This window comes from Heloderma suspectum, chromosome 12 (assembly GCF_057233095.1).
Source record: "Heloderma suspectum isolate Gila_16-S chromosome 12, 16-S_ref, whole genome shotgun sequence".
Classification (NCBI taxonomy): Eukaryota; Metazoa; Chordata; class Lepidosauria; order Squamata; family Helodermatidae; genus Heloderma; species Heloderma suspectum.
This window is the reverse complement of record NC_139469.1, coordinates 1,381,143-1,393,612: the sequence shown is the minus strand read 5'-3', so window position 1 is coordinate 1,393,612 and position 12,470 is coordinate 1,381,143. Positions and strand designations below refer to the sequence as shown.

Sequence of the window (12,470 nt, the reverse complement as noted above, 5' to 3'; positions counted from 1 at the left end):
CTTTCGCCTTTAGAGGATGGACGTGGGGTGGCGCTGGCACCTTGGAGGCTTCTGGAGGCTCCCGGACATCTTGCTTTATCTGGAAATGGCGCAGACACCCCAGCCAGCAATTCTCCCAGTTCCTTCCTGCATGCGATTCCCTCTTTGCCTCCTTCCTCTAGACATGGGGAATTCCAAAACCAGAATATTGTGTGGGTGTGAAGCTGCATCTTAACATTTGCCATTGGTATTACTTTAGTGGATACCTAGGAACCCCACTGATTTTATTTGGAGGTGAATTGTTTTGATCAGGCTGGCTGGTGACCTGTAGGGGAGAGATTTGGCCTTCCCTACAACTTGACTCGCTTACTTGAGCCCATCAAAAGCTATTTGTTCAGCAGGGCGTCTGCCCTCCGCTTGTGGCCTATTTAAGTTCTGGCATTTTCTGGGTTGATCTGAACCTGGAATGGTGGTTTTGTTCATTCATTCATTCATTCATCCATTCATTTCATTTCTATACCACCCAATAGCCAAAGCTCTCTGGGCAGTTCACAGAAATTTAAACCAAAAAGCACAGGATAAAACAATATAAGTATGAAAGCATTAAAACCACAATATAACAATACAACCAGAATAAAACCTAGTAGCAATGCAGAGATTTAAAATACAGATTTAAAACACCAAAGCTAAAATACTGGGAGAATTAAAAGGTCTTCACCTGGCACCTTTTAGGACAGGAGGCTGGACTGATTTAATGTGTGTGTATATATGTGTGTGTGTGTGTGTGTGTGTGTGTGTATATATATATATATATATATATATATATATATAATCTATGAGCATGGCCTTCCTGCAAGGGCTGCATACATGCCACCCACACACCATTTTATCCTCGCAACAACGCCATGAGGTAGGTTAGGCTGTGAGAGTAACTGTCCCAAAGCCATCCAGAGAGTTTCATGGTTGAGCGAGGATTTGAGCCCAGGTCTTCCCAATCTACAGCTGCACCGGAGTGCAAGCCTTCTGCAACCTGGCAGGGACAATGGGGGTTGTATTCCAACCCATCTGGAGGGTGCCAGGTTAGGGAAGGATGCTCCGCATAGTGGCCCTCTCAGGGAACTTTTACTTTCCTCCAACTCAGCCCAGGTAACAGAGCATCAGTGTGATGGGTGTACATGCAGGGAGAGGCCAGAAGCAGGATGGAAAGATCAGTGTCGCAAAGTGGTGGAGTATCTGCTTTGCCTGCAGGAGGTCCCAGGTTTGAACCCCAGCAGCAAAGGATCTTTGGGCTGGGAAGGACTCTTCTTTGCCAGAGATTGGAGAGCAGCTGCCAATCAGAGCCCCCCACCTTTTGGGGTTGGTGAGCACAACTGGAATTTTTAGAGAGTTGTGGGTGCTCTCACAAAATGGCTGGCACGGGGCTTGCCCATTCCCAAAATAACTGCCACAGTAGGAATGGCCAGTCACAAAATACTCGTTTCCCAGATGGGTAAAAGAGGAGTAATTTGCCCAAGCACCCAAGTGTGTGGCAAAGGTGGGGTCTGAGCTCCAAAGCACAATTTTGAGCTTGCCATTTTCTGCTACTACAAGACCCATTACACAGAAAGCCAACTAATGAGGCTCAGAGACAAGTAACTTGGCCAAGAATGCCCAAAGGGCACAGAGGCATTCTGGGAAATAAAGATGGCTCTGGATGCTGACGCTTCGCTTTGCAGTATGCCAGCCTCCCAGTTTAAAATAATAATTTTAAAACAGCTCAACAGATAGAATGTAAATCCAGGGGGGCAGAGAGCCTGGTGGGCACCAAAGGAGGTGTGTGTGGTTACAGTGGTGCCCAATGGACCCTGTTGGAGACCCCAGGAAGAGACCATCCTGGGCCGGAAGCACAAATGGCCCGCCTTGGCGTAAGGCGGCTTCAGAGGTTCGTGAGTGATGCACGTGAGGGGCTGGCTGCACGGCTGCGAGGTGGGATCTTGCACAGCCCGGCGGGGTGCTGCAGCAAGATGTCCCCACAGCCCCCGAAATGCGCAGATTGCAGAGCCGGGCTGTGAAGTAGTGTCAGCGAGACTTCAGTGTCACTTCCACTGGGAAATGGTCACTGACTGCCAGAGCCTGAAAGGAAGAAGAAAACAGAAAACCTCAGAGCAGCACCTTTTTTTACATGAAATTTTATTTTATCCTGAAATGAAGTTTTAAAAAATAAAGGCAACAAAAAGAAGAATGTACATAATATAACAAATCACTAAAAAAAAACCAAACTCACTCATAATCCTTACCGTGCAATCCTACGCATGTTTAGACAGAAGAAAGTCCTACAACTTGAGCGCGCTGCCTGAGGAATGCTGGAAGTTGTAGGACTTTTCCCTGTCTAAACTTGCACAGGATTGCACCCGTAGTCTATTATCGATATGCTTGTGGAGTATCTACAGCAAAACAGCCCATGCAGGAGCTCACTATCTAATGAGAGAATGAAATACACGTTATACAGCTTATATAAGGAGTGTGTGTTATTAGGTATGTGCGTATTGGTCAGGAAAAACATAGGATCAACAGTTTGGGCTTCAAACATGGGGAATAAATCGAAACCATGGTACTATGACATCTTCCTTAAAATTAGGATCCCTTGCTTGCTGCACTTGCTGAGTGAGTTTATACATCGCCATTAGGCCGATTCACGCAACATGGCTGGGCCATTGTGGGTTATTTAAAATCAATTATTTTTTTTAATCCAGTTTTTAAAAGCAGCTATGTTAAGGTTGTAATCCTGTATCCACTTACTTGGGAGTTAGCTCCATTGAACTCAATGAGACATTCTTCTGAGGAGACAAGTCTAAGATTGCAATGTGAGTGCGATTTAAAATAACCTGGTTTAACCTTACTTTGTCTGTATAAAACATGTTAAGGTCTACATTATGTTTTAAAAATGAATCCATCACCCTCTTTCAAACACATTGGCTTAAAACCTACTTTTTCTATGTGATAGGCACAAACATTTTTTAGGTCAAGCATTATAAAGATGACTTACGGATATAATGCTTGACCTTGCTGCTGTATGCATTTTTGTCAAATTATCACTCTCTCAAACATCATGGACATTTACTTTCCAAGCTGTGGAGAAATTCTTCTGTCCAGTCTAGCACCTTTGGTCCCAAAACATTCTGGTCGCTTATGGCTGCAATCCTATAATACTTACTTGGGAGTAAGCCCCATTGAACACAATCAGACTTGCTTCTGAGTAAACATGCATAAGATAGTGTTTTAAGTCTTCACATAAGTGATCTGGCTTAGTGTCCTTGTATGTGTACTGAAAGAGCAAAACTGAGACTTTTAACCTCACAATTGCTTTCCCAATTAGGTAAAAGTTATGTAGTAGAAAAGACACGAGGACTCCAGGAGCCAGAAGTTTTCAATTATGATTTGGGTAATATTGAGCGCCGAAGAATTGATACTTTTGAACTGTGGTCCTGGAGAAGACTCTTACGAGTCCCCTGGACTGCAAGGAGGTCAGATCAGTCCATCCTAAAGGAAATCAACCCTGACTGCTCATTGGAAGGACAGATAATGAAGCTGAAGCTCCAATATTTTGGCCACCTAATGCGAAGAGAAAACTCTCTGGAAAAGACCCTGATGCTGGGAAAGACTGAAGGCAAAAGGAGAAGGGGACAGCAGAGGATGAGATGGCTACATAGCATCACCGATGCAATGAATATGAACTTGAGCACGCTCTGGGAGGGAGCGCAGGACAGGAAGGCCTGGCGTGCTGTGGTCCATTGGGTCACGAAGAGTCGGACACGACTGAACGACTGAACAACAACAAAAAGGCCTTATTTAGTTGCGAGCAGCATCCTTTTTATTTTTCTAGTAGCCAATTAATAAGCACGATTGTTCAGAAAATACATTAATTAGAAAGCTGGAAAAGTGCTTGAAACCAGTGAAACTGTGTGTGTGTGATAGAGAGAGAGAGAGAGAGATTTACCTCCTCTTGGCTCAGCTTGAAAGCACTTTGGAAATCAAATACTTTGGCAGACTTGGGTTCGATCCGCTTCCTCAGCTTCAAACCGCTCACCACAATCCTAGAACACAAAAGGACACAGGTGGAGCAGTCCTGCTCCCCTTCTTTTGGGATCCAGCCAGGATCCCTTCTCTGGGATCCCTGAAAGTGAGAGGGAGGGAGGGAGGGAGGGAGGGAGGGGAAAGGCAGAAGAGACCACCCGGTGAAGAGGCTGGAGTGGTTCAATGGGGCAATGGTGGCCCTCAGTTGACCTACTAGAGAGCGGAGCCTGATGGGGGCCAAGACAGCCCTTCCTCCTTGGCCATCTGGCAAAGGTCAGCGGCCCCCTCCCACCCCTCACCTGTCGTAGGCGCAGTCGGAATTGCCCACAGTGGTGTCTGTGGAGTCCGAGATGAGCCAATGGAAAACCTCACTGGTGCGCAGGCGGATGGAGCCCCAGTCTTTTTTCCGTACGTAGTTGCAGTCAGCATTGAAGTCTCCAAGGAACATCATGTTCTACCAAGGCAAGAAGAGCGCCATGAGAGGGTTGACTGGCAGGCCGTGGTCGTATGAGTTTTAGACAATTCATCAGCCTAGATTTCTTTAAGCTGGTGACAGCCCTTCTCCCCTCACCACCACCCCAGACTTCAATTGCATGCTTATGGGTGACAGCAGAATTCTTGCTTGAAATGTGGAGCCAGTTAATCTGGTTTCATGAATGCAAAGTACAAGGGTGTGTTCCTGCGTAGATGTGACAGATAAAGGCCAGCCAAGCAACCACGAGCCTTCCCCTCTGGGTCTGGCTGCTTACATCTGTGCCCCACTTGTCAATGATCTTCAAGTAGATGTCGTAGAGGGCATCTATCTCTGCCACAGCCTCACTGGGAGGAGTGTGGAGGGGAACCAGGACCAGCTCGTCTTTCTCTGCAAAAGAACCAGGGTTAGCACACCAAGCAGCAGCAGCCCCCGCACACTCCCTTGCCGAACCCAGATACTGCCCTGCTGAGTCTGGAGGGCATGCGCAGTGGTCCAGCGCAGTGGTCCAGCAGTAAGCGTCAAAGTGCGGGCACCCTTCACGACAGTCCGCGTATCCACACCCCTGAGGCGAGTCCAGAAATGATCGTTTTGTTTGTTGACTGTTTCAGTATCGATTCCGGGGGAGGCTCAGAGAGCAGCCTCAAGGGAGAGGGCCTTCTCAGCGGTGCCCCCCCCTTTTGGAATGATCTCCCCCACGAGGCCCGCCTGGTGCCAACATCGCTATCTTTTCAGCACCAGGTTAAGGCCTTCCTCTTCTCTCAGGCATTTGGCAGCATAGGGTGAGGTTTTAATCAGGACCTGGATTTTTCTTGTTGTTGATCATTTAAAATTGCTGGAGGTGGTGTGGGGGGGGCTGTCTGTTTATATGTTTGTACATAAATGGTGTTTATACTATGTATAATACTGTGTAAGGCTTTTAATCTTTGTAAACCACCCAGAGCTTTGGATATCAGGCAGCATAGAAATGGAAGAAATGAAAAGAAAAGGGAGGCAGCTGCATTGATCCATATCAGCAAACTTAGTTCTAGCAGTTTCCATCTCCATCAGGTCTTCTGTAAAGCTAATGGGTCTAAATTGCCCCTTCAAGTCCAGGCCACCCCAGAAGATTTTGCCTCACAACAAGGAACAATGCTTACATGCCGCTGGGAGGTCTGCAGCTAAGCTCAGAGAGAATGGGATTCGGGGGGGGGGGGCAGGCGACAGCGGCGCAGGGGCCCTGGCCTAGCGAGGCTGTGAGCCCTGGCCCCACTGCACCCCTGGACACTCTGCAGCAGCATTGGCCTGAAGACTTCTGGAAGGGAGCCGGAATTCACACCCTGGGCCCCCACTGCCTTGCTGCCTCCCCCTCCGCACTTCTGGAGTGAGCGGCCAGGCCCCAGTTCCCATCCTGCCCGCCTGCCCGCCCAGTGTGCTCCTGACCCTCTGATTTGATTAATCCATCGATTTGATTTGAGTCCCACTTTTCCACCAAGAAAATGGCACCCGAGGTGTCTCTGAACCCACCCCAGGCCAGAATGCCCAGTGTTAGCCTTATCTGGAGCATGGGCCATGGGAATAAAGTGTGTGTGCCCGCGTGTCCCTTCTGCTTTACTGACTTGAGTCGGGGGCGGAGAATTTCACAATGAACGGCGCTCTGCTGAAGGCGTCGTTTTTGTTTGGGTACTGGTACTTGTCCACGGGAGAGACACTCTCTGTCCTGGAGAGAAAGCAAAGGAATGGTTGTCAGCAGAAAAATGAGTCCAGCACTTTGGGAGGGGCCGTAGCTCAGTGGCAGAGCCGGTGCTTTGCATGTGGAAGGTCCCGGGTTTGATCCCCAGCAGCATCTCCAGGTAGGGCTGGAAATATTCCTGCCTGAAACCCTGGAGAGCCGCTGCTGCCAGCCAGGGTCAGCAGTACTGAACTAGCCGGACTGATGGTTTGACTCCGTAGAAGGCAGCTTCCTGTGTTCCTATGACACATCCCCACTGGATCATGGAGGAAAACTGGGAGAGGAACTCCTTCCTGCTGTCAGTAAAGCTTCCAGTGTGATCCCTATCCAGCAAGGACCATCTGCAAGTGGGCCTGCTGTCCTGGGAATGCAGAAGCCTGAGGCATGAAAGGGATTATCCCAGAAGAGATCCCCATCCAGCCCTGCTCTTCCTCCGCTCGGAGCGCCTATAGTGTCTCCTGCAGGCCTCAGGATCCGCGGGAGGGTCCAGGGGCATATTTGTATGAGAGTTTGGGAACGGGGGAGTACAGGAGGAACATCGGAAGCTGTCACAGACTGAGTCTGCCCAGTGGCCCACCTTGCTCAGTACTGCCTGCGCTGACTGGCCACGGCTGTCCTGCATCTCAGACGGAGAGGAGCGCCTCTCCCAGTCCCACCTGGAGATGCTGGGGACTGGGCTTGGGCCGTCCGAATGAAAAACAGACGTTCAGCCATTGAGCCATGGCCCTTTCAAGCACATTGCACTTGCTGAAAGATGGGCTGCTTGCTCCATAGTCTTATCCACCACATATTTACTTGGGAGTAGGCTCCATTGGATCCAGTGGGACTTAAATGCCTGCATGTGTGCGCAGGATTGCAGTTTAAGGCACAGATTTGATCCAGTACCTGTAGAGGAAGAGGTACATCTCCTTGTAGTACTCTCGACCCAGCGGCTCGCTGATCTCGTAGGCGTAAGAGTGCTTGGAGGCACTGCAAGGCAAGGGCGGGGTGGGGGGTAAAGAATGAAGCATGCAGAGATCTGTGGTTTCCACACTCTACATCAGTACAACTTGGTTAACTTGGGCAAAAGAGCAGGCCATCCAGCAAGTGCTTCCCCATCTGGTAGCCAGCCCTGGCAGCTCTCATGCTGCTTGTCCAAAAGTGCCGCAGATTACACTGTGCCAAACAGGGTGCAGGTAAAAACACCTGTAGGCCTCTTGAAGAGGAGCTGGTGTGCACACTGCATGGACGTGATCTGCTGCCATGGCTTGTGAAACCAGATGGCACAGCGTCCCTTTGCCAAGGAAGAAAACCAGTCCCACTGGCTCCTGGATGGCACTAGTCTCTTCTCTTCTTGCCCCAGGCCATTCTGATGCGCCTTTCTCTGCCTCCCCTCCCTGCAAAGATGGAGTAAGTGTCACCTGTTGAGCTGGGCCATCAGTTCGCTGACAGCGCTAAGGTCGGTGTCCCTCACCTCTTGCACCAGGGCAATGTCATACCTAGACAGGATCTGGAGGGAGCACACATCCGGAGGAACGGCGTCAGAAGAGCCCATCGCTGGGTCCATCCTCACTTCGCAAAGTGGTCAACCAGGTGCCCCAACGGGAAGCCCATGTGCGGGGCACAAACGCTGCCAGGCCCCCTCCATGGGCCCCCTCCCTCAGTGAGTCCCCTCCCCCCGCCATGGTCCCCAGCCGCTCGTGCCCCTCCTCCTCCTCCCTCTCATCCTGGCTACCCCTGGCTGGCTAGGGAGCCAGGGGGCCCTCAGGCCGTGGCACCTCCTGCTCCTCCTCCTCAGCTCCACCGCTGTCTGGGCCGGAGCGAGAGGCAGTGGAACAAGCAGGGTGCAGCGGGGAAGAGGAGGAGCAAGCCCAGGGGGCTCTTGTCAGTGGGTCCCTGCTGGGGTGCGGGCCCTCGGCAGGTGCCTGGCCACGCCGACCCTTGATGCTGGCCCTGGGCGCAAAGACAGCAGCCCTCCTCTGCTGTTGCTCCCCGGCAACTGCTTCTTAGGGGCAGACTGCCTCTGGCCATAGAGGTTCCACTGAACTATAATGAGTAGCAGCCTCTGACAGACACACCACCACCCCCGCTCCAGTTGCTGGTGAACGCATGCCGGAAGATGCCATAGCGCCCATGTCCCTCTTTAGGCTTCCACTAGGGCATTCAGGTAGCCATGGTGGGAACAGAATGTTGGGCTAGAGGGGGCACTCCCTCTCCCACACTGGAGGCCTTCAAGACGAGGCTGGACAGCCACCTGCCAGGGATGCTCTGACTTGGATTCCTGCACTGAGCAGGGGGTTGGAGTCGATGGCCTTGTAGGCCCCTTCCAACCCTACTGTTCTATGATTCTATGACCCAGCCTGGCTCTTCTGAACTTTCATCTGGCCCACTCTGCCTCTGGCTTTGCCTAATCATCTTTTAAAACCCTCTGAGCCAGGGGCTGTTTCCACATCTTGGAGCAGCAAATTCCATATCTTAGTTGCGTAAATAGAAACATTTTCTTTTGTCTGCTCCAAATTTACTACAAACCCATTTCACTGGATGATCCCAACTTCTATGGGAAGGGGAGTGGGACCAGGGTCGCACAACACGAGGGTGGTTAGTAAGCCATGGTGGCTTGTTGACTGCCCCTGTGCAGGCCGGTCACGTGCCACTCGATTTACCTAATCACTCTTGCCAGGTGCAGCCTGTTGTGACATCCACACCCAGAGAAGGTGGGGGGCTGGGGTGGTTAACACACCACGCAGAATCCACGCTGTGTTGTAGAGCAGCTGAGTGGTCTGTTAGCCAGCCTAGCCCAGCCACCCTTGCCGAATTGGCAAAATGAGCCAGCACACAGCCGGCATGTCCAGGGGTGATTAACAAGCCCCTGTGGCTCATTAAGCGCTCCCATGTCCCAGGAGCTTCACGCTCTCTCCCCACTTCCCTTGCCCCGTTAGGCTCAATGGAGCCAGGCGCCGCGGATTAATCGGCATGGTCGAGGGCAGGTGCCATTTCCCTTTCCACCTCGGGCACTGCTGATTCTTCAGCGCCTTGAGCTGGCTCGGATGGGGGCAGCATTTTGCCTTCGGAGGAGAGTTCCTCAGAGGATTTTCTTTGTGTGTTTGTTGATGAGTATTTATAAACCACTTACTGTATATCTAAAGATTTCAAAGCAGTGTACATAAATTATTAAACCACAAAGCCCAATGCGTAGACTATATCATATCTACATATGATGGATGGCTTCACTACGCAGGGAAGGCATAAACAGGCGGGCCTTGACCATCTGCCTGAAAGTCAAAGACGCCGGTGCCTGTCCAACCTCTGGATATGCAGTGTGGAGTGTGCCCCCCCCTTGTGTCCCACCCTTCTGGGAACAGGTGAAGCAGCCTGCGTTTTGGATGGTGGTGGGGTGAAGCCTGCAGGGAAACAGGAGCTCTGATGCCTCTTGCACTGCAAATCAGCCCTCACCTGCTCTCCTATGGCCTGATGTTCGCTCCCTAATGTGGGAGTCATTTCACTGCAGAGCCCTGTCCTCACCTTGACAATAATTTCTGAGATCCCCTCATCAGACAGTTTGCTGTCTCCAAAGCTCTGGATATTGAAGGCGCAGATGCGCAAGGAGGCAGCCACGTGCAGCAGCAAAGCCAGGCAAGAAACAACCAGCAGCAGCTTCATGGTCCTTCCCCTAAATGGGAGAGAGAAGCATTTGGGAGAGGGCTGCCAAAGGGGGTGCACCAGGGTGGCCCCATGATTTGATGTAACATTTGTATGTCACTTCTCCCCACCACCACAAAGTGGTCACCACCTCAAAGCAGCCCCTAACTATAATAACGCATCCACAAACCTACAAACAACATTTCAGCCCATTTATCCTTCACCTAACACCCAAAGCACAATCACATACCCATATTGCAAGAAACGTTTCAAATGCAGATTCATAAAAAAACAGAATTCAGAAATAATTCTAAAGTATACTTAATTATTATTACATGTATATCCTGCCTTTTTTCTTCTCACAAAGATCCCAAGGCAGCTCACACAGCCCTCCTCCTCTCCATTTTATCCTCACAACAACCCTGTGAGGTAGGTTAGGCTGAGAGTCAGTGACTGGCCCAAAGTCACCCACTGAGCTTCTTGGCTGAGTGGGGACTAGAACCCAGGTCTCCAAAGTCCCAGCCCAGCACTCTCATCACTACACTGGCTCAATACTTAATCTAAACATTTCCAGTTAAATAATTCTAAAAACAACAGACCAGCTGTGTTACAATCAAACGATGTAAAGTGCAAATGCAGAACAGTAAGACTAAAATATTCACAGGACTCAACCTAAATATGACATACCAAAAACCAGCCCCTCTCTGAGAAACTTCCCCCCTTGTTTTGCCCAAGGCTGAGGAGGAAGGGGCCTTCACTGAGTGGCAGAGCCCCTGCTTGGCATGCGGAAGGTCCTGGGTTTGATCCCCAGCAGCATCTGCAGGTACTTCCTGCCTGAAGCCCTGGAGAGCTGCTGCTGCTAGCCAGTGCAAACAGAATGGGGCTAAACAGAGGCATAGTCTGACGCCCTACGAGGCAGCTGCCTGGGAAGGAACAGGCGGCACCCAACCTGCTTTCTGACTCTCAGAGCCTGGGAAGACCTGGCACGACATGTGTCATTAGCAGCCACAGCTGTGGTAGTGGTGGGTAGAAGAGAAATTGGTGGCCATCGCTACATCTTGTGGTGGGAAATTCCATAGTTTAACCATGTGCTGTGTGAAGAAGTCCTGCCTTCTGCCTGTCCTGAATCTCCCCCCAGTCAGCTTCATGGGAGGACCCCACTGGGTTCTAGCATTTTGAGAGGGAGAAAAAAGTCTCCCTGCCCACTCTCTCCACACCGGGCATCATTTTATACACCTCTACCATGTCTCCCCTCGCTTGCCTTTTCTCAGAGCTAAACAGTCCCAGATATTACTTCAGGGGAGTTGCTCCAGCCCCTTGATCATTTTATTTGCCCTTTTCTGCACTTTTTCCAACTCTACAGTATCCTTTTTTAAGTGTGGTAACCAGAACTGTACAAAGTATTCCAAGTGTTTTCACACCATAGATTTGTAGAAGGGCAGTATGATCTTGGCAGTTTTATTTTTGATTCCTTTCCTATTTATGCCTAGCATGGAATTTGCCTTTTCCACAGCAGCTGGAGGCTGGGTCGAAATTTTCACTGAACTGTCCACCGCAAACCCCAAGATCTCTTTCTTGGTCAGTCACCGCTAGCTCAGATCCCATTGGCATATACATGAAGTTGGGCATTTTTGCCCCAACGCTTTTAAGCCTGTGACCATCTCCACATCTTGTGGCACCAAATTCCACGTCAGTTACATGTTGTGTGAAGAAGGACGCTCTGTTCTGAATCTACCGGCCATCACTTTCACCAGGTGACTTCGAGTGCTAATATTCTGAGAGAGGGAGAGAACCCCCCCCCCTTCCAACAATAAAGGGAAGGCGCGTTAAAAAGCAAACAGCGCTCACCCTGTGTTTCACTGCCAGTAAAGGGGTGGTCCGGAGCGCTGCTGGAGTCTTTCCGAGAACCGGTGCTCCCCAGGCAACGTCTTCCTCCGCTTGGGGGCTCCGCCACGATACAAGAAGAGACGACCCCGGGCAGCCCCCTCCCCGCCCCATCCGGCACCTGACTGCCGGTCTGCCCCTGGACGTGAAGCCAGTGCCCACCCTCGGGGTGGGTGGGGACACTCGCCCAAGCGCTTTCTGCGCGTGCATGCTTAACCGCGAGCTCCGGCGTCGCGAGCTCCACCTTCGGGCTCTGCGTCACCGGGGCAGCAGGAGCCACGGCAGCGCAAGAAGGTCCCCGCTCGCCGAAGCCCCCAAGAGCCCGCCGCGCTTAGGGTGGCTGCCTTTGGATGTCGTGCATCCAACAGTGACATGACAGGAAGGTATTCAACAGGGGAAGCCATTCCAAGCGGGGATGTATGCCAAAAGCCATGCCTGTAGAATTTCTGCTTGCGGAGGAGCACTGCCAGAAAATAGTAACGATGATAACATGGTGAGCCCCCTGGCACAACATTCTGGGCTTCTTATCTTAGAAAAAAGGCGAGTCCTGGGGACATGATGGTAGCATACAAGATGATGCCTGGTGTGGAGAAAGCGGATAGGGAGACAAGTTTTCTCCCTCTCCCTTAATGCTAGAACCCAGTGGGTCATCCCAAGAAGCCGAATGGTGGGAGATGCAGGTCAGATGAAAGGAAGGACTTTTTCACACAGCACAGAGTTACACCCTGGAATTCACTACCACAAGACGTGGTG

The 12,470-nt window shown here is 51.0% G+C and overlaps 1 protein-coding gene across 2 annotated transcripts; it reads right to left on the bottom strand.

Annotated features, from left to right (window-relative positions):
• Positions 1–1,342: 1,342 nt before the first annotated feature.
• On the bottom strand, positions 1,343–11,888 carry LOC146336408 (deoxyribonuclease-1-like 2). 2 transcript variants are annotated; one of them, XM_084818032.1, is made up of 9 exons: positions 11,682–11,888; positions 9,717–9,864; positions 7,616–7,704; positions 7,101–7,184; positions 6,103–6,203; positions 4,782–4,894; positions 4,332–4,486; positions 3,956–4,052; positions 1,343–2,091 (listed from the first exon to the last, which is right to left on the bottom strand). In XM_084818032.1, exons 2-9 carry the CDS (start codon positions 9,852–9,854, stop codon positions 2,038–2,040), a joined length of 831 nt encoding a protein of 276 aa, XP_084674158.1. In that variant the 5' UTR covers positions 9,855–9,864; positions 11,682–11,888; the 3' UTR covers positions 1,343–2,037. The 2 variants fall into 2 exon arrangements, with proteins under 2 accessions (XP_084674158.1, XP_084674159.1); XM_084818033.1 differs by lacking the exon at positions 11,682–11,888 and adding an exon at positions 10,521–10,685.
• Between the last annotated feature and the right edge of the window lie 582 nt (positions 11,889–12,470).

Coding starts and splice junctions, on each gene's coding strand:
- LOC146336408 (XM_084818032.1), bottom strand. CDS start 9,854: ATGAAGCTGCTGCTGGTTGTTTCTTGCCTGGCTTTGCTGCTGCACGTG. Junction 4,895..6,102: donor ATTCTCCGCCCCCGACTCAA/GTCAGTAAAGCA, acceptor GTTCTTTTGCAG/AGAAAGACGAGCTGGTCCTG. Junction 4,487..4,781: donor TTGACAAGTGGGGCACAGAT/GTAAGCAGCCAG, acceptor TTGCCTTGGTAG/AACATGATGTTCCTTGGAGA.